Source organism: Arvicola amphibius, chromosome 6, assembly GCF_903992535.2.
Source record: "Arvicola amphibius chromosome 6, mArvAmp1.2, whole genome shotgun sequence".
NCBI lineage: Eukaryota > Metazoa > Chordata > Mammalia > Rodentia > Cricetidae > Arvicola > Arvicola amphibius.
In genome coordinates, this window is record NC_052052.2 from 64,769,384 (window position 1) to 64,793,887 (window position 24,504).

A 24,504-nucleotide genomic window follows, 5' to 3' on the forward strand; every position below is an offset into this window, starting at 1 on the left:
CACAATTCCAAGGACAATTATATGTTCTGAAGAAACTGAGGTCACAAGACTCTTGTCTTGGCATGCTCTCACCAGCACTCAGAATTTTACCCACATGACTCCATTCTTGGACCATTTTCCAACAGAGGAGGAAAAGTGTACTTGGTTTAATATCACTGAAGAAAGTCAGTATGTCAGACAGCAGGAACCTGCAAGTAGGAGCTGATGCAGAGGCCATGGACGGGTGCTGCTTATTGTCTTGCTCCTCATGGCTTGCTTAGCCTGCTTTCTTATAGAACTTTGAACCAGACCAGGAATAGGTTGGGCCCTTCCTCATTAATTTTTAGGAAATGCCCTACAGACGTGCCTCCTGCCCCATCTTATTGAGAAATTTTCTTAAATGAGGTTTCCTCCTCTCAGACGACTGTATCTTTTAATTAGTTGACCTAAAACTATCCAGCACAATAATGGTGAGTTAAAAGTTTGCATTTTTATTCCTTCAAATATCTACATAAATTCACTAGACAGTGTTTCAAATGAGCATTAGAAGTAATTTATATTGTCTTTAATTTATACCTTTAAGTGTATAATTAAGTGTCTGTTTATATACTTCTAATGTTGACATTGAGCATTGCAATTGATTGTAGAATATTTTCATTGCTGTATTTTTTACTTCCTGCTTCCCCTGTCTTTTTAGGCCTGTGCAGTCTGGGGTCTACTTCTGTCTCTGTAGACTTGCCTTTTCTATGTTATAAAGTCGATTTCTGCTTCCTTTCATTATTAGGTAATGTTTCACTGTGGGTAAATTCTCAACTTTTACCTATTAGTTCAGCCATGAGAGGCGTTTTCCCTTGCTGGCTGGGAGATTTAAGGCTTTGTATGAACGTTCTCTTATAAAGTTCTATAGGATATGTTTTCACTTTTCTTGTGTATGTATTTAAGGAATGGAATTAAGGAATGGCTAGATCTTAGCCATTGATAGTTCTGTGTTTAACTGTTTAGCAAACTTTTAAAACATTTTTGAACTGTAATTTATATTAATTCTTCTTTCACTTTCCTTTCTCCAAACCCTCCTTTATCCCCTCCCTGTTCTCTTTCAAATTCATGCCTCTTAATTTTTTTTATTGCATGTATATTTATATATGTGAATATTTCTAAATACAATCTGTTCAGTCTGTACAGTGTTACCTGTATGTATGTTTCAGGACTGGCCAATTAGTATTGGACAGCCAGTTGGTGTGCTCTTCCCTGGGGAGAGCCACCTCATCCGTCCCCAGCTTTCTTCATTTGCCTGTAGCTTCTTTGTGCAGAATTAAGGCTCATGGGTTTTTCTCAGTCCTTTTGGATGTTCATTGGTGCTGTCTTTTAGCGAGCTTCTTGATTCAGTTACATTACCATAGGACAGAATATAATGTGCCTTGTATTTCACTTAAGAAAACATCAGACCTTCAAAGTAGCTGATATAGGACTTGCTGTATTAGTATATTTTAGAGAAGTGTTTACTGAGGGAGTAGATTTATTAAATTTGTTTTAGTTTTTTCAATAAAAGTCACTTTATTATAAAGAGCAATAAATCATCATGCAATGAGTTTAATGTATCCATTCAGACAAGATCTTACACAAACTGAAAATCTATACATCTCACTGAACTTCTATATAGTTAGTAAATCCATTCAGATATGATTAGCCTCCACTTTGTATTTTTCAATATTTCTACCAAGTACATTTTCCTACACTTGCATACCACAAAAAAACAACAAGTACCACAGAGTAAAAATGAGTAAATCAATTAGCTTTGCATCCTCTTTTGGGATTCAGGTGTCCTTTATCCATTTTTCTTTCTTCTAATCAGCTAAAGCTTCTTTGTCTCCTTTTTCTCTGAAATTTGGAAGTTCTATGCAACAATAGAAGTACCAGAAGCTCACCCAGAGCACCTACAGAACAGTTGGAAAGTTTTCCCAGCTTTCCTTCAGACAGCAGGCTAATATTCAGAACTTACAAAGAACGGAAATTGCCGGGCGGTGGTGGCGCACGCCTTTAATCCCAGCACTCGGGAGGCAGAGGCAGGCGGATCTCTGAGTTTGAGGCCAGCCTGGTCTACAGGAGCTAGTTCCAGGACAGGCTCTAAAGCTGCAGAGAAACCCTGTCTCGAAAAAAACCAAAAAAAAAAAAAAAACAAAATAACAAAGAACGGAAATTAAATACAACAGAAATAAAACTACCAATCAACAATGGAGCAATTTAAAAAAAAAAAGAAACACAAACAACCAGTAACTATTTTAAAAGATGTTCATTATCTCTAGTAATTCAGGGAATGGAAACTAAAAGTCTTCTGAGATCCCACGTCACTCCACTCAGAGTGGCTATCATCAAAAAATCTGTCAACAAATGTTAGAGATGATGTGGGGAAAGAGGAACGCATACCTTCTCTTGTTGGGTGCATAGTATATAAACATTGCAAAATTATTTGTAGGTTCTCCAAAAATTAAAAATATAAATACAATTTGGCTCAAGCATTCATACTTTGGAATACACCAAAAGTATTCTGTACCCTACCACAGAGATAACTATATTTCTATGCTTATTGCTGCTCTTTCACTATAACAAGAATGCATAACCAACAACGTCCATCGATACATGAACAGATAATGAAATGACAATACGTGTAGAAAACAGAATTCTATTTAGCTTTTAATCAAAATGAAATGATAAACCTATGCAGGAAAATGGACTGACTTACAGTGTTTAATATTAAAATATATATCTCAGTATCAGAGAACAAACCAAGATCTCCTTCATATGAGTATCCTAGAGTCTCATGGAAACTTACCTCCAGGTTGTCACCGTCTTTGTTCTTACATGAGTGATCCTCAGAGATTACTTCTTCTTAGCCAAGGAAGGTGATAAAGAAATGTACTTATAGAGGGGAGGCCTACTTTCCCTGTCTTCTATTTCTTTTAGTAAGATTATTTTCACTATCACCCATATCCTAATTTTACTTTTAGCAACATTCTTTTCAAATTCGAAATGCCTTAACCTTGGTAAGCACTGTGCAGCACTCTTGACTGCATGGTCAGTTAGTGCAAAGTGTCACCCTCTTGTGGTCTTCCCACAAATTGGCAATATTTCCTGTCTTCCTGGTTGCATTTTTACAACTATAGTCTTTATTTGTTCTGGTTTTGTTTTGACAACAAGTATTGAAGCAACAGTCTATTTTTAATTTGTATTTATTGAGGTGCAGAGAAGATTAAGAAATTATTTACTATTTGGAGGAAGCATTTATTTTAAAATTTTAAACTACTTTGCTCTTCTTTTACAGATTGTAGTCTGTGGACCCCTAGTGTTAAGCTGTTAAGTGTTAGTGTTAGTGTTAAGTGCAGTACAGGGTCAGGAAAGCACAAGTGACTTGACCCTAAACCCTCTTCCACGCTGGCATTCTGTGTTACAATTATTTGATAAAGGGACTCTTTTTCTCTCAAAATGTTAGCTAATCAACAGATAAAATCAGGATTCCTGTTAGCTATATAGTCTCATAGTTGAGACCAATATAGAATTATGATTGATATTGAGAAATGGCAAATGTGCCTTTAATACCCTGTGATAGAAATAGATTCTCTGTCTCTGTTAGTAGATACCGGTTGTTGGAGGGTGACTTGGAAAGCTGCACGGAGTATCTAAGGAAGCAGGTTAACATGATGGTGGATGTACTCCTTTCATGACAGAGGCAGTCTGCCTCTGTGCCTACTTCTGCTACTCTCCTGTGTGTGGTATTATGTTAACATGATGTATCCATGTTAACATGTTGGTGGATGTGCTCCTTTCATGAATAGAGGCAGTTTGCCTCTATGCCTACTTCTGCTACTCTCCTGTGTGTGGTATCACCCAGTCAGGCCCGACCCCATAGCTCTCCTGTAGTCAGGAGTGGCCAGAATTAAATGAAGTTTCTTGATTGCTGTTTAGCTCGCTGGGCTTAGATATAGTCTGTCTGTTAATTGTTTATTCCCATGGAACCTTGGGATTTCTTGTTTATTACTTTTTCACTCTATTAGTAATAACACTAGTTTCCGTTAGTCCCAGTGCAGAGTGCCACGCTTTGGAGCTTTGGGAAAGTGGGTGCCTTCATTCCATGTTCTACGTGTGAGTATTAAGAATCTAAACTGGAGTATAGTTTTTTTTTATTTTTTTATTTATTTTTATTTTTTATTGCAAGATATTCATGAGTATGGCAATAGGATCTGGACATTTCTGGCACCCTCTCCTCAGCTGCCCAAGGACCTAGCTGGGGCGGCTTCCTGGACACCTGGGAACCCCTCTAGAGTCAAGTCTCTGCCAACCCTAGAATGGCTCCCTTAAGTAAGATATATAATTCCTTGTTCCCATATCCACCCTTCCTATATCCCAACCATCCTATTCTCCCAAGCTCTTCCCATCCTCCACTTCACACTTTTCTTGCCCCATCCCCATAGGGGTGGGGTGGGATGGGGGGAGGGGGGATGGGGCGAGAAAAGTGTGAAGTGGAGTATAGTTTAAGATCTATTCCACTATAGTGTTTTTGTTTTGTTTTTGCTGGTATTATTATGCAACATTTGGGCAATGGATACATTTTAAAATTCAATTTATGAAGTTTTGAAAAGAAAAGCAAATACATTTTCCATACATGTTTGAATAGAATCATTCTTGTAAGGTTTTTTTTAAATTAGTGAAACTTCTTTTTAAAAGAGTGATAAAAATGGTTATAGAACAAAAACTTGAAAGGAAAAGCTCTGTACATTTTAAGAATTTTCTTTGTGGGTCATCAGTGTTCAGATTTGGGCCATTTTGTCCACCCCTCATACCCCTGCCAACAGGACTGGCTCTGCTATGCTGCCTAGGCGAGGTGCTGGGCCTGCTCTCCTGAGTGTTGCAGCTGGGGGGAGGCAGAGGCAGCTCTTCCATCTGCCTCAGGTGTTGTTGTTGGGGGTGGCACATCACTTCCCTACCCATGCCGCCATAGGGAAGTTGAGGGATGGGGCCATTTCTCCCTGTTCTCATTCTTGGAGTGGTTCACCTGCTCCCCCATCAATAAGGTCAGCTCTACTGTGCCTCCCGGGCTACGTGCAGGGCTTGTTTCCCTGAGTGTTGCAGCTGGTGTGGGGCAGGGGCAGTGTTCCCTCTCCTATGACCTCAGGGCCAGCTCTCCCAACTCTTTCAGGTGTTGACTGGGATAAGGGCATTTCTCCTAGCCCTGCTGCCATATAGCAGATGAGGGGTGGGGCTAAGTCTTATGCTTACATTTCCAGGGCCCACTCACCTGTGCCCTGTTAACAGGATCAGTTCTGCTGTGCTGGCCAGAGGAGAAGCAGGGACCGCTTTCCCAAGTGTTGCAGCTGGTAAAGGGGTCAGCTCTCTTGCCAGCTGGAGATGGTAGGGGCAGGGGAGTGTCATCTTTCTCTCATTCCCACCACCACAACGCAGATGAGAATGGGATACCAGCTATGCCCCTCTCATGCCCTCAGGACTGGCTTACCCACACACTGAAAATGAAAATGTTTTAAATTTAGAAAATTTCCATGTATCTATATTTGAATATTGCTATATTCTGTTTGGCATCTTATGTACCATTTGACCATCTCCACTCTGTGTGTGTGTTTGTGTGTGTGTGTGTATGTATACACAATTGTGTGTAGGTGTACATGTGTGCCTATATACGTAGAGAAGTTGGTGTCAGATGTCTTCCACAGTTAGACAGTCAGTCTGTTACTGAACTTGGAGCTTACTGAGTACACTGGCTGGTCAACAAGCCCCAAGGATCCTCCTTTCTGTGTCTTTCATGCTCCATGGTTTGCAAAGGTCAGAGGACAACTTGCAGGACTCCATTCTCTCCTTCCAGTAAGTGAGTCTAGAAGGTCAAACTTAGGATATCAGAACTGACAGAAAACATCTTTATCTGCTAATACATCTCTCTGTTCTCAGCTTGAGTGTGTGGTTTCTAGTTGTACAAGCATGAGGACACAAGCTCAGTCCCCTAGAACCCACACACCAACTGAGCAATCTCCTCAGCCTGGAGCCACCTCTTCTTAATGAGAGAAATTGGTTTTATTCTTACTGACATTTCTTCTCTGACCAGATGAGCCACTCTAGGCACATGAAGATTCAGCTCGCTTGCTTTCAGCCTGCATTCCCAGACCATTTCTAGTTGTTCTTCCAGTTATCGCTGTAGAAATTTTTTTCTTCCTTAGTTGGTTACGAATTCTGTTGCAGATTTTTCTCTGTTACTCTAATTTGCCATTCTTTGCAAGGGGAATCAGAAAAGTCAGTTATGGGGAAGAATAGAGTCAGGTGTCAAGATCCCATGCAACTCAGAGGGTTTTCACAAGAGCCAAGGACCCAGAGTTTGAGACTCTTCCACAGAGCAGGTCTCTAGGTCATGGACTGACTGTTCCCACTAGGATAAACTAAGAAGTACTCATTCCCTCTTCTGTTTCTTTCTTTGCTTTTGTATGTTCAGATGTCATATATTAGTATATAGAGTACGTGTAGAAAGCAGGTGTGTCCGTGCATGTCTATGCCTATGTACACATAAATAAAACAGATGGGTTTTAGATGCTTAATTTGAGGTTTTAATACATCTTTTCAGGAACTCTTATAGTTAGGCCACTATTGTGGGGATGCAGGTCTGGATCTCATAGACTATTCATCTAACGAATATGTGGGTGCCAAATTTTTTCCTTCTCTTGTTCACAGGCATGGTAAAGTACTGTAGGCACATCCCAGTGTCTTGGCAGAGTGTTTTCTTCACTGTCTTCTGTACCTTGATCCCCTGTAGTGCTGGTTCCCAAATTTGGCTGCATATGAGGATTACCTAGGGCATTAGAGAAATGATCTTAAAAGTCACACCCTGAAACTATACCACAGAATCTATAGGAACCAAAGAAACCCCCAGAAAAGTCCTGAGCAAACCATCGTTGCTCCTAGACACTAAGTGTGTGGTAGGGCTTTGTGGCCATTTCCAAGTTAGAGCGATGTCCATTTCCTGTTTCTCAGTACTAAGTGATAAATATACATTTTGCGAATTAGCAATACAAAAGTGCTTTTGATTTTTAATGTGTCTTGCTATCACAGGTAGATGGCACCAACCTTCAAGGTTTCACCAATCAGCAAGCAGTAGAGGTGTTACGTCACACAGGACAGACAGTGCGCCTGACACTAATGAGGAAGGGTGCAAGACAGGAAGCAGAACTCACATCAAGAGAAGACACCTCAAAAGACATGGTTGTACCAGCTGGTGATGCCACTGTCAGCAAAGGTAATGCCAAAGGACCTGGTTCTCAGACTTTTGAAAGTAAATTATACAGAAAACTGTTTTTGGTATTAGCTGGAACTGTGGATTTGTGCATTAGACATCCATCTATGCCAGTCATTTCTTAGCTGCAGATAAAACTTTTCTTTCTTCCTATCTCTACATTAATTGGGGTGTCAACAAGGTTGTCTCTTCAGGGGTGCAGTTTCGTTTGATGATTTTAGAAAGTGTGTGGGTGGGCATATATGGGGTGTTTGCGTGCGTGCCATATATAAAAGTCAGATGACAGTCTTAGATGCCAGTCTTTTCCTTCTACCTTGTTTGAGACAGGTTATCTTTGTTATTTACTGCTTTGTATGGCCGAGCTAGCTGGCCCACAGGCTTCTGGGGAATCTCCTCTTTCCACCTCCCATTTCACCATAGGAACAAATTACAGACCCATTTTACTGTGCATAGTTTTACATGGCTTCTGGGGATTCAAACTCAAGTCCTCAAACTGTACCAACTGAATAATCTCTCCATCCCATGCTTGGATTTTTATTTGAACACTGCTAACTAATTGCACAGAATCTCCTTAAATTATCAAATTGAATTCTAGAGATGCCATTCACTGGGTTTTAGAGATGTGTCTGCAGGTAGAGTTACTGCTACTCAAGCAGGTGAGAACCTGAGCTCCACCCCAGACTTATAATACAAACTGGGTGTAGTTGTGTGTTTATAATCCCAACACTGGAGGGAAGAGACTCTGGGAATCCCTGGGAATCTGTAGCCAGCCAGCTTAGCCAACTTGGCACATTCTAACTCCTGCTGAAAAACCCTGTCTCAAAATCACCAGTGGCCAGCTCTTGAAGAAAGGCATCTAAAGTTGGTCTCTGGCCTACACAGGCATGTACACATGCATCTGAACATACATGAAGACAGACACCCACACACAAGCTCACAAATTCAAATACAAATGTCATTTATAAGGTGAGGTCCATGAGTACCCCTACAAATTATTGAAATAATCCCCAACATGGGGCTGTTGACTGGAAAGCCATTGTTTGCAGCACCGTTGGGCCTATTGGTGTTTGCGCCATGTACTGTGTAATGCATTCCTAGGAGATGGGCAGGCCGGTTTTAGGAAAGCCCCAGCCCTCTTACAGGATGATGGTAAGTACCTATGCTTACTGCAGAGTTTGTTGATTTAAAATTGACCCTAATCAGTGATTCAAACAATGTGGGATTAGAAAATTTCAAATGCTTTTATTATCTCATGGATATAACTATTCAAATGTTTTTATCTTTAAGAAAATTATGAAACAGATGAAGAGTCTTTATCTTTGAGGAGAAATACCAGCATATTGCCGATTGAAGAAGAAGGTAATACTTAGAGCCAGTCTTCCATGTTAATTGTGGTTTAGAGAGGATGATTGTGAAGAACTTAAGCCTTTACGATAGTCAGTGAGTTACCAAACCACTAGAAATATGGTACTATCATCTCAGGAAAAATGATGTTGACAAATCTGTATTTATCAATAGGACTAACTGCTTTCTTAGATAAAAATAATTAACTTATGGTTGGTTAATTTTCTTGCTGAATTAGTCTGGTCTTTGACATTTGTGTGTGTGACGGTATGTGCATACATACCCCCCCCCCCACACACACGTACACACATGCATGTGCATGCACCAGAACTACTCTTGAGGCTTCAATTGATAATATGTGTAGTTTTAACTGAGTGTTTATATATAGTTGACATATTTCGCAACTGTGAAACAGTGGTAAAATATAAGTTATTTCAAAACAGACATGGAGACTCTTCGAGGTTTTAAGCAATGAAAATAATTACTTGTTGTGGTGATGATTCTGTTCTCAGGCAGGAGCTTGCTTTGTAGTCCAGGCTGGCCTTGAACTCATGACCAGTCCGCAGCCTCCTGAGTGCCAGATTTCAGGCACAACCTACCACTTTGGTGTGGAACTGTCCATTTGGGGAGGCTGATGTTTACATTTTATTCTTTCGGGGGTTGCAAGTGTAATGTTGGGGACTTGGCTTGAAAGTAGTTCTACAGAGATTTCTAAGCCTGTCTAAGAATTCCCCTCACCGTAGATTTACTAGGAGCCCTTGTTTTTAATGTATTTCACACCAGATCTACCCTCTTTTTATGCCATGTGCCTCCTGCTTCTTTTCCCTATCCCTGTTGTTAGGTATTTGGTGACTGACAGCCACTGAGCAAATGGAAACCCCTGCTGGTCCCCAGGTCCCCAGAGCGTCTTCACTGTCTCTGTGCTTTCATAATTGCCTTTCTTCCACTGCTGAAAGTTCTACTTTATTTTTATTATTTAAAGGGTTTTGTGTATGTAACGCTATCCAGGAAGGAAAATGTGTAGTGTTCATACATATTAATTACATTCTGCCATTTTTACACTAATTAGTAAAGAAAATACTTAGGCTAAAGTGAATATCAAGAGTGGGGGAAAGGATAAAAATACTTAGACCATGACTTGTAATAGGAAATGAAGATGGGCATGAGGGGTTATGTTAAAGATTCAGAATCATCTGTCTTGCTATGGAAAAGGCAGCTAATGAGAAATTTGCATATGTATGTGGAAGGGTAGTTGGTGGTTGGCATCTCCAGACTTGAAATCAGGAGTCCTTGAATTATTAAAAACTAATGATAATAAAGCAGAAGCCTGGAAATGGTTCTAATGTAGTGGGTTTGTCCATCCTGACAGGGTGGGATGCCACTGCCCTTCTGCAGAAAGGTGACTCTGTGCAGAATGGTCACTTGACTGTTCACTAAGGTTTGAGAACAGGGCTCTGTGGATTTCTGTTTGTATGTTTAAATTTCTGAAGTGTAAGTCTAGGCAGAGGTGGGAGGTTAGAATGGCATGGCCTTGGTTTGGCTGGATGAATACGAATCTCAGCAGTGTCATCTGGTTCCCACATCCCACTAGAATCCTGTATTATGTTCTTATTGAGCTGTGGAATGCACAGGAATGATTTCAGGTGAACTGGGGACTCCAGCATTACCTCTGCTCCCAGAATTAGCTTTAAATTTTTCTTAATCAGTCCTACTCACTGTATTTTGAAGAAAAAACTCTTATCCACAGAGATAGTTTCAGTCCTGTTTTGCTTTGTTCTGTAAGCTAGAGATTGAACGTAGGACCTTGCACATGAATGAACTACTTTCTGTCCTGAAGCATTTAAAAACAGTTACCAACTTTGTCCATTTTCTCCAGACAAAATTAGAATCCTTAACCAAAGCATGACGAGCCTGAAGATCCCGTGAGAGAGAAGGCAACTGGTAGAAATCTGAATTTTGGAATATTCCTTAAATTCATTTAGAGACTGGGGGAGAATGGAGGTTTTTCAAAGAAAGCCATTTTGCGTAAAGGCGGAGAGATGTTAGACTGCCATAGTGCTGGAGCTGGGCTCAGCTGAGGAACTCTTCCAGAAACAGAGACCCCTGGAGGTGTTCCTTTCACCGCTAGCTTTCAGCTGCACACTCTGCATTGGGAATTACTTACATCACTTGCTTGATGCCTTCCTTTCCTTTTTGGCTCATTAGTGGGATTCTGACTACAGGCAATTGTCTTAATACACAGTCTCAGCTTTTCATTGTTTCATTATTTTACTATTTCATGCTCTCCTGTTATTCATGGAGTTGTGCATTATTAATTTATATTGTTTGTGAGGTAATATCATAGCTGCCTTTCCTCTGACAACTCTTTTACTGTGAAATCACCAAATATAACCAGTAGATAAGCTTGTGGGTCTCAGAGCAGCCCAAACACTGTCATTTTAGTAAATTTTAGATAATATATGGAGACTTTAATGGAAAGTCCAAAGTTTAAAAGCCCATTAAAAAAGAATAGTGTTGCATATACAAGCATTAGTCTAAGTTAGATCATTAAAATTTGGTTAACTATGAGAAACCCATGCATTGACTAACAAGTATGACAAGACAAAACAAAAAGTTTTCTCTAGGTCTTCTTTCCCAAAGGTGTAGAAGGTGAGTTTTGGGTGCTGGCGATAACTTCAACACTTTGACTGTTTCAGGGTATCCATTGTTGTCAACTGAGCTGGAAGAAACAGAAGATGTGCAGCAAGAGGCTGCCCTGCTGGCGAAGTGGCAGAGAATTATGGGAATTAACTATGAAATAGTGGTAGGTTAGCTTGCTCTTCATGTTTCCTGACTGGTGCCTGTGTGCGAGCATGAAATTCTTGGTGAAAATAAGGTAATCCTTGGGATGAATGTTGGACAGAGATCAAGTTCCTTGAGCTCTTCAAAGGCTGTAATGGTAGCCAATGAAGCAAAATACAAGGTTTACAAGCCACGTCATTGAGGTTCATACTCAGGTAAATGAAAGCACCTCTGCTTCTCCTTGCTGGCTGTGTACTTGGCAACATTAACATAACCATAAAGAGGATGGTGTAGCAGAGATGGCTGGTGACATCAATGGGGACCTGGCAGTTCCTTAGAGTAAGTGAACTCTAAATTAGGTTATCAGGGCTAAGAAGATGGTTTGCCCAGCATCACGGTTCAGAGTCAGGTGATTTCATTCTGATACTGACCTTTCATCAACCACCATTACGATATGAAAGGTCTTGTTTGGTAAATGTATTTGTTTGTGGGGAGTGACACATGGCACCCTATGATAGCTGTTTAGGCTGTCAGCTGTGCTCGTATCTATAGCAGTTTTTGCCTGCCTCCCATTTATTACCCGCATTCTACCCATTTGCTACTATATTCTCTGTAGGCACTGAAATGGTCCTGGGTGCTTGTGGCTGGAGAGTTACCTTCTAGTCTTTGATGATCTGTGAAACTATTAGACATTAGTATTTTCATATGCAGCTTGCAATAAGATTTTTGAAACATTTGTGAGAAATTTGACTATTTTGTGTGTGGGGGTGAATTTAAAATATTTACATGAGTAGAGAAAAAAAACTCAGAAGAGTGCTAGAGTTGTGATGGCTTTTCTCATTTCAGGTGGCTCATGTGAGCAAGTTCAGCGAGAACAGTGGATTGGGGATAAGTCTAGAAGCAACAGTGGGCCATCACTTCATCCGGTCTGTTCTGCCAGAAGGCCCTGTGGGACACAGTGGGAAGCTCTTCAGTGGAGATGAGCTGTTGGAAGTGAGGATCTCGAATTTTCCTTTTTTCTACAGACACAAGATGGAACAGGCTGCTGGAGAATTAATGGTGACAAATAAGTAGGTCTTAGATTCAACCCAAAGCAGAAATGCCAGAGCTGTGTGTGCACCAAACTACAGAGCCAGTTCCACACATTCTGTCTTGGTGGTGTTTGTTGTGTTGTGTTGTGTTCTATGATGGTTTAGCTTCCAAAGACTATAAACCTTTTATGACAATTTTTAATATGTATTCAGTTCTTAGAATAGGCAGCACTTTCATGAGCTTCTGTAGAGAGTAATGACAAACAATGAACATGTCCTTTCTGTCCCCACTCAACTCGTGTCGCTCACTAGCTACCCACTGGTATTTGTCTCTCTGCAATCTGTCAATGTTTTTTTACATGCAGAAATAAAAAATAGTTTGGAAAATTTTTGTTCCCGGTTTTAAAACCATGTTTGCATACTATCTATGCCATTTCTTTTTAGTATACCTATTAAATACTAATTCTTTATTATTTTTTATCCTGCTTCCTTGGGAATATTGTTATTCTCTCTTCCATCACACCTAGGGGAAGCTAAGGGTTTTGCCCTGAGTGCTTGAGAAGCTCCAGTTATAGCAAGACTCTAAACGTGAGTGCAGACCCTGTTAGCTGGTACTCACAGAACTCTAACTGCGGTTCGGGGCACAGCAGAACCACAGCCATTACCATAGTGAATTTATATCCATGGGAAAATGATGCTCTCAAACAATCTTTCTATTATGAGACTTTATCTTCTCTGGGCCATGTGTGTTCTTCTGCAGGTGAATGGTATAAATTTGCTTGGGGAAAATCATCAAGACGTGGTCAATATTTTAAAAGAGCTGCCCATAGACGTGACAATGGTGTGCTGCCGCCGGACTGTGCCACCCACCGCCGCATCAGAACTGGATGGCCTGGACATGAGTGACCTTGAACTCACAGAAAAGGTATCAGACTCACAGAAACAAGGCTAATTTAAACAATCACAGCAAAGCTTAATAGTGTTAAAATGTTAAGGTATTTTTATTTTCATTACTACTTCATTTTTTAACACAGTCTATGCTTATAGAATAGGTATAAAATCACACAGCCCTGGACTTGAATCAAAATTGATGCTTAAACTAGACAAGTCATCTCATCTTTCTGAACTTCAGTTTTGTTTCTGTAAGATGTAGGTTAGGATGATGTCCATCATGGAGACTTTCTCCTCAGGCTAAAGTACTTACAGTGGGTACCGCTGCGCGCCTTGTACTTGATGTTAGGTATCACTGTGTACCTGCAGCGTTCCTATTAACTAGTTCTGTCCCAGTTGGCAGAGGTATGCAAGTAGTGTATGTGTGGTACACGGATGAAAAAAGATACTTATATATACCTGCCCAGCCATTTCTGGTCTGCACTTAGCCATTTAGTGAAAAGCTAAAATATAGAAAGATATATATGTGTGTGTGTGTGTACATATGTTTTAATTTATTTGTGCATTTTAATGTAAGAATATGAGAACATTGAACTCATAATTGACATCAGATAATTTTCTGTGATGTGCATCTTCCTGTCTCCTTATTCCTACCCATTTGTATCGCAGTATTCAAAACCTAAGGTAATCACCCTGTTGGAGGAAGTGCTGTGCACAGTTAGCATAGGACCCTAATCAGATCTCAGGAGGAAGGAACTGAATTTACATTATGCTGACGGAATCAATATAATAAAATAATTTTACAGCTTAAAAGGATAAAGTACATAATTTTTTATTCATATGGGTGGTCATTATAGGGCAGAACAAGAAGCAGTATGAACATGTATACATGTACGTGTTCATGTGGTGCCGACGTGTGTGCGTGTTCACATGGTGCTGAAGCATGTGTGTGTTCACATGGTGCTAAAGCAAGCACGTGTTCATGGGGTGTCAACGAATGCACGTGTTCACATGACATGGCCCCAGGAAGGCAAGGGAAGGTAAATTTGTGTCCATGGATCTAGGCAGTGCAATAGAATATCAAAAGCAAAGGCAACACACAAACTAGAATTTTATTCTGACAAACACCTCTGTTAAATGTGATATGTTGATACAGATACATTGGGTCTGCTCTTTTCCCTTTGATTTGTTTTTCTTGATAGAGGCTAACCTTTGAAGGCCAGTTTCTGCATCAAATGTTCTGTAACTGTCACTACTACTTAATCCACCTTTCTATGCATTGTGGAGGCCTTATTTGCATATAATACAAAGCTTTACACATACCCACCTTTTCTTGAATTTAGCCTTTATTTATCTTGAATACCTTTTAGTTAGTAACAACACACTTTTTTTTATTCTCCATCTAGAAGTAATTCAAACTTATACAAGAAGTGAAAGTCACCTATAAACCATGCCTTAGATGCATAATCACCGAATAAGCTTATAGGAAATTTTTGCTTAGATTTTTAATGCCTGTTATGACTTGGGTTTTTGAGAATGTTTTATTCTGTACAGATACAGGAACCCAACTTTTTTTTTGAGGGGGGTTGTTGGTACATGTGTCAAACACTATTCCCTCTGAAATAAGAGATGCCTGATCTGTTATTCAGCCTCATGTAGATCTAGGTGAGCTCATTGGCGCTTCAGAGACAGAGGATCCCATGCTGGCGATGCCTGATGTAGGTCAGAATGCTGAGGAGATTCAAACGCCACTGGCCATGTGGGAAGCTGCCATTCAGTCCATAGAGCTGGAGAAAGGGAGCAGGGGCCTTGGCTTCAGCATTTTAGATTACCAGGTAAATAGATTCTATTTCCTTGATTGCTGAAAAGATGCCATAATTTAAAAGTAAATTGAGGCTAGCAGATAACAAGAAAATACTATTTTACAGTTAGTAGTGACATTTAATTGTTAAAATTAATTGCTCAGAATAGTATTATGATAGGTATGATTTCTTTTTTATTATAAAAGGTTTCTTTTAGCATTATAGTTATTAAACTGTTTTATATTTCAGCTCAAGAATTTGAGCAAAACACAGAATTCTTTTAAGGAGTATCATAATACAGTGGGTTCTTTTTGTCATTTGAGAAATATTTTCATTTCCATACTCTTAATAGACAACTTATATTTTAGTGATAATCAATAAAGTATTTGCTATTTTATTCTTCTGTATAATGTAGAAGATGAGTTTGTACTTGGATATATCACAAATTCTAACATTCCAAGCCATTTTTACTAAATTTATGACTTTTTATAAATTGGCTCAGTATGACTTGCACTCTTTCCTGAATTTTTTGTGCAGGGCAAATGTGGAAATGCTGAACATTGCTTGATAAAACCCAGGTGTTACTCTTAACAGTTTTGTACTCGGGCCATCTCTGATGACTCCAGGCCATGTGCACGTAGCACCAAATGCCGAATGGCTGCTTTTGTGTTTCTTCATTTCTAAAGGACAAGACCTGGGTCAGACTGCGTCCATCTGCTGTACAAAACTATGGTTGCGACTGCCCTTGACTTCTTGCTTCAAGTGATAGTGTAAAACTTAACAATCTACCCCAAACTTAAAGTATCCTCTTGAAGTTATCTAATATTATCTCGGGGTCTATTTGATACCAGCAAATGAGGCTTCCATGGTTTCTGGCAACTCCTCTGGTCTTTCCAAAATGAAATAGACATCACATTGTGCTAGGTATTCATTAGAACCTTCAGACACTCAACAGTTAGAAAGGACAGCTTGTAAAGTATACTCCAATGTCAGAAGAGCTGACTTCTTTTCACCTTCTTGCCCTTCAGGACCCCATCGACCCAGCAAGCACTGTGATAGTGATTCGTTCTCTGGTGCCAGGTGGCATTGCCGAAAAGGATGGCCGGCTTCTTCCAGGCGACAGGCTCATGTTCGTCAACGACATCAACCTGGAAAACAGCAGTCTTGAAGAGGCTGTGGGAGCTCTGAAAGGAGCACCCTCCGGGATAGTGCGAATAGGAGTGGCCAAGCCTTTGCCTGTAAGAACTGGGATTTTATTGATTTCTTGTTTATTTGTAAGGGAAATGCCTGGGGAGACACTTTACTACCACTTAGGAGAAAAAAATAACTATTTAGAATCAAAATATTTTTGAAGTTGATGTTTCATATTCTTTTTACACCGAAACATACTTTGAGTATTTCTGTCACTAATAGTGGAGCTTTATTAATAGAAAAATGCCTTTCCTATAAAAGTACCTCACGGGTTGCTGATACCTGGTGATTGTGGTAAGACAATTAATGTTTCCATTCTTGTTAGAAGGTGAAGGGCAAGTGTAGAGTTCTCAGTGGCTCAGGACTGCAGCGTGAGTCAGGAGGGATTCGAGCAGATGGCAGTTTAGCTTCATTTGGTCCTATAAGCCGTGTTATATTTAAGCTCTCAAGTTGCCCTCTCTTAATTGTAGGGGCAGGTGGTTGTTTTACGTGTTTTCAAAGTTTCTCACAAGAATTCCAATGGCTACCTGGGAAGAGGTGCTTTCCACTTATTTTAGAGAGGTTGGAGGAGTTCATTATGTCCTCAGTAACATTCCTTGACAAGAAAATTGCATCCTGTATAATATTCGAGAGAGAACAAAACATTGATTTTTTTCTTTAATGCTTTATTCTGCAGCTTTTAAAGTTTTAATCCTTAAATTTGCCTTTCATTATAAAACTGATCAGAAGATTATTATAAAAATCATTGACATTGATTTTAATTTGTAAAAAAATAGTAGAAAGAGGTTCTTCTCTAATTGTTGGTATTTATGCTAGGAAGAAAGGCCTCTGTGTCCTTTCAAATGAAATGTCAGGACCAGTAATGTCTAACGTTGGAGTTCCCATCTATATCGCGGTCATATGTTATCACATGAAGACTCCATTTCTACTCGTCATTCTTCTTTCTCTTACCCCCTCCCACTTTCCCATTTTCTTTGTCGTTCTTTCTTTCCCACAAACCCCTTCTCCACACCAATTTCCTGCAGCTTTCACCAGAAGAAGGATATGTTTCTGCCAAGGAGGACGCCTTTCTCTGCTCACCGCACCCCTGTAAGGAGCCAGGCCTGCCTGACAAAGCCCTCTTCAGGGCCGACTTGGCTCTGGTTAGTGGCCACAGCTGACTGGTTTTTAGTGCGTGTTCTGCTGCAGTTGTATTGATTCACTTGCATGGTGTATGGAGAAGCTCAGTGTGTACACATTGCTCTAAACTAGCGAGGGATAATTAGGTCTTTGACATTATATATTATGCCAATTCTAATTTGGAAGGAAGACAATTCTTTTTGTTGGTATTTTTAAATTACAGATTTTTGAATAGCTATTCTTGGAATGCTTTGAATGCTTTGAGATATTTATAATAAGTATAATACATCCACATTATACTTAAGATATGAGGTGACTTTTACCTCCTCCAGGGGGAATTATAGTTTAGAGTGCTTTGTTTGGACATTGTGAGGTGCCTTTCCATAGCAAGTTCATTCTGAAATGTCATAGGGCACAAAGATATTATTCATTCATTCATTTTTTTTCTTTTTTGAGACAGAATCTCACCAGATTGCCATGGCTTGTCTGCAACTCTCAGTCATCTATCCACCTGCCTCTGCCTCCTGAGTGCTGGGATTAAGGGCATATGCAGCCATTCCCAGCTCACTGTCTTTAAAGTACTCCATGAAACAATATCCTCTCCAGGGTTTGGATGGCATCTTTTAACCCCTTTAAATAATGCCAATTGAGAGGATTACTTCCATTCTCATGGAAACTCAGTGCCTTGTAATAGTCACAGGAGTCCTCGATATCGCTAATGAGTGAGCTTGTTTTTTTTTTTTTTTCTGGGGACTTCATGTTTCATCTTTATTGTAATTGAGCTAATTGAGACTTAAAGGCATCAGTGATAGGTATATGAATTCTATTGGAGTTTTCTTTTAGTAGTACTTTAAAATGAACATGTCTATTACAGTCTGGCATAAGGCTCAGGCAATACTAGATAGCACACACTATGTTATGTATTTATCACTCAGATTGTTTTACATAATGTACGTTTGTAGAAGATAACCTCCACATTGTAGCTTATTAGTGAATTTGAACAAATATTTAAAATGTATTATCAGTCTCTGAATTATATTTTGAGACTCACTTGAAATGTTCCAGTAGCATTTTAACAGCTTTTTACAGTAATATGACTTGCTATTGTTAAAATGTTTATTACTTAATGCTTCTGGGAGCCATCCCATGATCATTGTTGCTGTGATTCTAGCTCAAACGCAAAGTTACTCTTTGGTTTGTACCTCTTGGCTAGACAACCAAAGAGCTGCCTTATTGAAAACCATTTATTTGTTTAATATGAAGTACAGTAACCAAATTCTTCGCATCATAAAATATTATTTATTTGCTTACATAACTGTTTAAACTTATAATTAAATGTTTTGTTGATTGTTGCCTTTGTTCTTTAGTTGATGGGATGTGGTAGCGCCCAGTGCCGGCGGCCTCTGCTGTGGGTGCTCTGTCCGTCTTTGTGCTGCTGCATCAATGCAGCTTTCTAGGGGTTGGGAGTAGGGAAGACACATGCGGGAAGCAGGACAGACAGAGAAGGTGCAGCTGTGCCTTTTGCTGAGGTAGTGACAGTGATGTGTGATAGGGTACCATAACGGCTGGTCTTATTTTGTTCCTAGATAGATGCACCGGATGCTGAGTCAGCAGCTGAGTCAAGATTTGAGACTCAGTTCTCTCCTGATGACGACAGTGTCTACTCTACCCAAAACTCTGTTTTATCTCTCCATGATAGTGCCTGTAGTGATGGCATGAGCTACGGTCCCTCCCTTCCATCATCTCCTCCCAAGGTACAACAGAATATTACTTCATTTTGGAGAAAAGTCTGTGTGTAACCTTTGGAGGTCAGCGTTTCTCAGAGTTGTAGGAGTAGCATGTCTTAGTCAGTGTTCTGTTGCTGTGAGGAGACACCATGACCAAGATACCTTAAAACACGAAGGTATCTAATTGTGAGCTTGCTTACAGTGTCGGGTAAGTTTATTGTGGCAGGAGCACGGCAACAAGCAGGGAGGCAGGATGCTGAAGTGAGAGTTAAGAGCTGATATTTTATCCTCAAACAAGAGCCAGGTAGATGTTGAGATGGACCAGAGTGACCTTTGCAAAACTCAGAGTCCACCCCCAATGATACATCTCTTCCAACAAGGCCACGCCTCCTAATCCTTCTAGACAGTCCAGCAACTGGGGACCAATATACAGACTCCGGGAGCCATTCTCATTGAGACCTTCACATAGCATATTAATGATGTCAGGTCTCTCCAGTCAGATCCACGGCAGGTCAGAGTAGCTTCACTGTGTTGTTAATTGTTTAGATTAGTAGTGAATAGTTCTAATGTTTGCTAGACAGACTGATAGAAACAGAGTCAGATTTTTTTTGAAGGTTTCCATCCTATATTTCTCAAATTAGGCTTTTAGTAGTATGTTTGGAAAAATTAGAATAATTTTGTTTTTAGTATTTTTTTAAAAACCAACTTTTAAGCAAAAGGATATCGTAAGTTTTTTATTGTAGCTTAACAATACTAGCTAATTTATGCTTAGTGTACTCATTAATGTAAAGTGATGTCAAAGAATACTCTACATAGATATGGCAGTAGAAGGCAAGGTATGTTTGTCAGTGGATGTGATTGAGGGACACAGTCACTGCATGACACATCTGCTGTCCTTGTTCTAAATGGGTTATTAGTTTAAATGCTAATATTCTATTAATTTTATTGGTGACATACCCTGTAATGTTCAAAAGTAATAGTTTAACATCTGTGCAAACTTATAAGTACACACTGGCATGTTGGTACATATTTTAATTTGGATTTTCTGATTCCTAGAGATTGTTTTTCTATATTTTAGTCATTATTTTTTTACTTATCTCTTCATCTATTTCAGTCATTTTTATTTTATATTGCCTGCTGGTTCTGTTGATTTGTTACAATCTCCAAGAGTTGATTTATAAATCTGTTATACATATATACATACATTATGAATATCTGTGTATTTTAGGTAAAGAAAACCTAAAATATGTGCATGTGGTACTTTCCATCTTCAGGACACAAGTTACTGCCAAGAAAACAGGGATATGGGGGGGGGGCGCTGCTCTCTTTGATCTATCTGTTGTGTACAGTAGTGACTGAGAATAGAGCAGGGCATCCTAGCAGACAGTTCATATGTGGACACAATTTCTTTTTTATGTTGGAAATATACAGTAAATGACCATGAAGATACAAACACTTGACAACATTTTTTCTTAACGTGATATTGGTGCTTTCTGCTACATTGAATTCAGTGGGAAAGGACCTCATTCATGAGTAGGTTGCGGAACAGGATCCCTTAGGTCTGGCTGTTTCCTTTCTTTTCTGATTAACAACTGGTTTTGGCTAGGATGTTGGCATAGCATTTTGTGTTATATCTAAAGTGCACCTGTTACCCTTGCCCATGCCACAGGGCACCCTGCTTGAATCGGTTTGCAAGGGTGCTCGGTTTGAATGGGCTGCTTTAGTGAGCAGCCCCTCCTCGCCTGCACACATGAGGTCCCTGGCTGCAACCTGTCTGGACTATGTTCATTCTTGACTGGCCTTAGGCCTGGAAGCTTGTTTCATATCCTCGTGGGATCTCCCAATCCTTAGCATTGCACACTGCGCCTTGCCAGAGGGACAGATTGCATTGTTTAATGTAGTAATTATTACTTAAAGGGACGACACAGTCTGCATACTAAGAAGCATACATTTTACAGGGCAAACGCTGGCTATATGCAGCACAACATATTGACTTGCTGAAGTCTGTTTGCCTTGTTTTTTTCCTAAGCAGTTTACTTTTTTGTTGAATCAAAGTTTGGCAAGCTGGCCTGACAACTGAAATATTTAAACTAAAAACCAACAAATAAAACATTAATGAGGGTGTTTAAACCTCCTGTGGGCTTTCAGTTTCCTTAGTTAAATACTGCAACTCTGGTATTTTCTTGTGTTTTGCTTTTGTTTTTGTCTATGAATTTTAGAACCTAAAGTTCTACTAGGAAGAAATTATAAAACTGAAATAAATTATATGATCTATCCTCCCTGTTTGCATTAAGTTCATCATAATGGGTTTGTTAAGGAATTCAGAATTGCACTTTTGATAAGATGTAAGCTTACCTTAAGACTTTTCAGTGACTAGAAAGAGTCCATTAGCATCTATGGCTATTTAAGCATATGCAGCTATGTACTGTGTATGACCATGTCATACATATGGGTATTTAAGAAAAACCAAGTTGCCCAAATACAGATTTCTCAGAATGGTGAAATAGAACACTAGGCCCTTAGTGTTGCCTCCAGGTTTTTATTTAATATGTAGAGATGGTAAGCAAAGCTCACGTCTGTGAGAGCTCTTTACAGTTTGGTGGTGTAAGCCACTGGGACTTACAAAGCCTGACCTTCAAGCATGTGCTTGCTCTTGGGGAAGCCTTGAGCTTCAGAGCAGAGTTTTGTGCAGCAGGCTAGCAGCTGTGAGCTGCTGCCTCTGTTCACAGAAGTCTCTATTTTGGAGGGGGAGTGTGTATTCTATCTTAGCTTTATTCATTAATACTTACAGATTTAAATTATCTGTCATGTGAATTACAGACAGTTTACTAAAATACTCATTTCATCCGAGCATGGCGGTCTCATCCCATGCAGGTCTTCTAAATATTTTGGAACAGGTCTTTCTATGTTACCGTGGGTATACTGGAACTTGCTACGTAGCCCAGGATGTCCTTGAGGAGTTTTGCTTGCCATCGTCCCACCCCCACCCCCAGTGCTTGGTGGGGTGGGGGTGAGAGGGTATCAAGGCCTGTGCCCCAGAGTGGAGCCAGTGGAGACTTCAGCAGGAGGATTTAGAGTTCTAGGCAAGGAAAGATTTACATAGTGAATTCCTGTCTCAAGAGACCCAGGAAATAAAAATAAATAAAAGATGCATTTTAGTTTTAATTAGCTGTAGCCATTGAACATTTTTTTTTCCTTTTTTGTTGTTTTAGGTTTTAATTTTGGTGGTTAAATTGAGAAAACTAATTTATTATTGCTTTAAAGACTTGACAAAATTCTGTAATAATTGTTTTCCAAAATTGAATGTTAGGTATTATTTGTTTAAAGGCTCAGCATAGTTTCTGAAGAAATCCTTGCTGTAAAATATTGACCTAAGAAAACTATTGGTAAAGATTAATGACCATGTGCTATGCCGCCTGCAGTCTATTCTTTTACAGGCACATTCTCAGGCTGTCATGACTGACAGCTAGGTCTCCAAGAAATGTTGTGTGTTCTAGTACAAGGTGAAGTTGTGTTGGTTAAGATAAACCTCCCTGTTCACTTAACACAGCAAACACAACTAATGGATTCCATCCTAATAAACAGCAGCCCAGACATCCTACAGCATTCTCTAGCGTATGACCCTGCTGCATATATGGTTGCATCTGTTCTGGGTTGGTTTTAGAGAATGGCATGTGACTGAAAACTATCTGAAGTGCTTGAACCAACAGGCAGCGGAATAACTGCGAAGGATCAGGGGAGGAACTGCTGGCTATTGTGAAGGAAAGATGTTGCCTTTATCATGCTAAGAACCATATGAAAATAGTAGAGGAGTGTACCTTAATCTCAGAAAATGGGTATGATGATATCTTGTTTCCGCTGTAGCAAATAAAGATTGCCTAAAAAAATTAGAAAAAAAAACAAAAAAAAGAAAATAACAGTGTACATATTTGTTTTTGAAAATAGTGGCATCTAATAGCTATTAAAGGAGTTATCTGAAAAAAAAGAAAAAAAATGGTGGCTAAATTATGAAAGCTCATTCTTAATAAATTGATGTAAAATAAAATGAGTAAAAATGATCTTTTTTCATGGGTTCCTACTTTCAGGTTTGAGATCTTAAAATTAATATGTAGAGAAAGAATTTCAAAGTTAATGTTTAGTTATTGATGTACAGGATCCAGAAGAATAATTTAAATCAAGAATCCATTCACTAATATATAGAACTCCTTTTATTTTGAAAACTGAAGCATGACAATTCATCATGTAAATTAGTAATTTATTACAAGGGTGCTAATTATACTTAGATTGCTATAATTAAACTATAGCATGATTAAGAAAAAAAAAAGATCAGAATGCAAAGCTAGGCACTCTAGTTTGCTATAGAGGCCAGGCAGTGGTGTAGTGGTGGCACATACCTTTAACACAATACTTTAGAGACAGAGGCAAAGGGATCTCTGTGAGTTCAAGGCCACCCTGCTCTACATGAAATTGATCCAGTCTAAAAGAGAAACAGAGTCAGGTGGTGGTGGCTCACACCTTTAATCCCAGTTCTTGGGAGTCACACACTTTTAATCCTAGCACTAGGGAGGTGGAGACAGGAAGGGATAAAGCTAGGTGGAGAGAGGAATATAAGGCAGAAAGAGACAGAAATTCCAGACATTCAGTCTGAGAATTCCTAGAGACAGGATTATCCATTCGGTGTGAAGATTTAGTAGAGGTAAGAACTAGTGGCTGGCTGCTCTGCTTCTCTGATTTTTCAGCATTAACCCCTATATCTGACTCTGAGTTTTTAATTTTAAGACCAATTAGAATTCATGCAACAAATGGGTAAATGGCAGTAAGTATAGTAGTTGGGACTATAAAGTACAAAAGGAATTCTCTGTTACATTGGTGCTGCAGCTGTCAAAAGCTGCATTTGAGCAATCTATATTAATCATTATCCAGAAAAGTAGTGTGGTAATGAGCAACCTTCAGTCTTGCATTGAACTTATGAAATACAGCTTTTCATTTATATTTAGTCTTTTAATTTATCATCTCTCTCCATTATTCCTGAGAACAAGAATATATCAAGTATTAGTATGGATTTTTGAAAGACTTCATTTAAGATACCAAGAAGCATGGGTAAATGGTAGGATTATTTTGAACATAGGACAAGAGGAAAAAATGTTTTGCTTTTAGATTCTTATGATGTTTAAAGATGAAACAGTAGGCTACTCAGCACCTATAAGCTTCTGCAGTAGGTGTGTGTTATCTGCCTTGTTGATTAGCTATTCCCTTCCTGTCTCTGCCACTTTCCATGAATAATGCATGGACATTTTTGTCATACAATTTCCAGTAAACCCCAGCTAACAAGGGTGGATCGACTGCTTTCTCTGATG

The 24,504-nt window shown here is 39.4% G+C and overlaps 1 protein-coding gene across 9 annotated transcripts in view; it reads left to right on the plus strand.

The window, feature by feature from the left end:
- Mpdz (multiple PDZ domain crumbs cell polarity complex component) overlaps positions 1-24,504 on the plus strand; it is a 155,989-nt gene that overhangs the window by 60,349 nt on the left and 71,136 nt on the right. For 8 of the 9 annotated variants that reach the window (XM_038333928.1, XM_038333930.1, XM_038333931.1 and 5 more), the window contains 9 exons: positions 7,081-7,264; positions 8,549-8,620; positions 11,302-11,408; positions 12,233-12,379; positions 13,178-13,342; positions 14,958-15,143; positions 16,139-16,348; positions 17,327-17,443; positions 19,007-19,174. In XM_038333928.1, coding sequence (XP_038189856.1) covers positions 7,081-7,264; positions 8,549-8,620; positions 11,302-11,408; positions 12,233-12,379; positions 13,178-13,342; positions 14,958-15,143; positions 16,139-16,348; positions 17,327-17,443; positions 19,007-19,174 — 1,356 coding nt within the window. The remainder of the gene's footprint in view (positions 1-7,080; positions 7,265-8,548; positions 8,621-11,301; positions 11,409-12,232; positions 12,380-13,177; positions 13,343-14,957; positions 15,144-16,138; positions 16,349-17,326; positions 17,444-19,006; positions 19,175-24,504) is intronic. The other variant, XM_038333932.1, reaches the window with a different exon arrangement.